At 58.5% G+C, this 1,378-nt stretch overlaps 1 protein-coding gene across 1 annotated transcript in view; it reads right to left on the bottom strand.

Moving 5' to 3' along the window:
• pfn1 (profilin 1) overlaps window positions 1-1,124 on the bottom strand; it is a 2,788-nt gene extending 1,664 nt beyond the window's left edge. Inside the window, exons 1-2 of the mRNA XM_008403142.1 lie at window positions 1,014-1,124; window positions 788-929 (exon numbers count right to left, since the gene is read on the bottom strand). Of these exons, the coding sequence (XP_008401364.1) occupies window positions 788-928 (141 nt within the window). The 5' untranslated portion in view covers window position 929; window positions 1,014-1,124. The remainder of the gene's footprint in view (window positions 1-787; window positions 930-1,013) is intronic.
• Between the last annotated feature and the right edge of the window lie 254 nt (window positions 1,125-1,378).

Here is a 1,378-nt window from a genome sequence, read left to right as displayed (position 1 = left end):
TGTGTGTGTGTGTGTGTGTGTGTGTGTGTGTGTGTGTGTGTGTGTGTGTGTGTGTGTGTGTGTGTGTGTGTGTGTGAAGAAAGAAGAAGTCGTCTCAGCTTCCTGTATTCGCTGCTTTTCGGCGCCGTGCCCTTATAAGGCAGCTGAGCTCAGTCTGAGCAGCCGGGCCCTGCAGAACCCACAGCAGAACCCGGAACCTGCCAGAACCGGGCCTGGCACCGTGTGAGCTGCTTGGGAACCAGAACCCAGGTTGTGTTTGGACCTGGGAGGTTTTGTAGGCTCAGAACCACCAGTTGGACCCGCCTGGTTCTGGCTGCGACCCAGTTGCTGCAGTAGGAAGTGCATGCAGCAACAGAACAGGAAGTGAAGAGCAGATGCCTCCAAACCATCGCTGACTGAAACCAGCGGTGCAGCAGCCAATCAGGCGGCCCGCAGCGCCTGGGGAGCAGCAGCCAATCAGGCGCTGGGTTCCTGCAGCGCCGCAGAGCGGGAAGCGGCGACGCCCACGGCTCAAGAAGATGCAGAGATGCAAACTTCCTTCCTCCCTGAGCCTGAAGACGGTGGACAGGAGCCAATGAGGTCACAGCAGGCCAGGTGAGGTCACCTGTCGCCAGCAGTGGTGTTTGAAGCAGAAACGTGTCCCGGCGATTTGGAGCCGTCAGAGGAGGAAGTTGTGGCCGAGTGGAAACAGGAACAGCAGCGTGTGTGTGTCAGTGTGTGTGTCAGTGTGTGTGTGTCAGTGTGTGTGTGTCAGTATGTGTGTGTGTCTCTGTGTCTCTGCGCTCACCGTGATGCCCTGCAGGCCCGGGGTGCTGACCCAGACGCTCTCCTGTCCAGGTGTGATGCCGCAGATGGCCGCCTCTGCCACTGGCACCGAGCCGCTCTGGTCGGGCGTCTTCATGGTGTCGATGTACGATTGCCACGACATCCTGATGGAGACAGTCGCCGTGGTTACGGTCCAGGTGTGGCCTCCCTCTGGGCGTGTGTGTGTGTGTGTGTGTGTGTGGTCTTACCTGTGCAGGTAGAGTCTGAGTCAGAGGCAAACGGAGGACAGCAGAGAAATGCCAAAAGCAGGAAGACGATCCGTCTCTTATAGCACCGGCCCCGCCCGCTTCCTGCCTCTCTCTCTCTGCCGCTCGCCCACTCTCCCCTCTCTCTCTCTCTCTGTCGCTCGCCCTTCTACCTGGAAGTCAGAACCAGGAAGTAGTTTGGTTCAGTGAGACAGCCTCCATGTTGTCCCCTCAGCTGGACAGGGGAAGGACGGTGATGAGGTCAGAGGTCAGAGGTCGTGGTAAAGAACAGCAGAGACCAAATCAGGAGCAGGAACCGGTTCTGGAGTCTGGTCCGTTCAGAACCATGGGCAGGTATCCACCAGAAC

Source organism: Poecilia reticulata, unplaced genomic scaffold (assembly GCF_000633615.1).
Source record: "Poecilia reticulata strain Guanapo unplaced genomic scaffold, Guppy_female_1.0+MT scaffold_303, whole genome shotgun sequence".
Taxonomy (NCBI): domain Eukaryota; kingdom Metazoa; phylum Chordata; class Actinopteri; order Cyprinodontiformes; family Poeciliidae; genus Poecilia; species Poecilia reticulata.
Note: the sequence above shows the minus strand (reverse complement) of the source record. Positions and strands in the feature narration are given on the sequence as shown.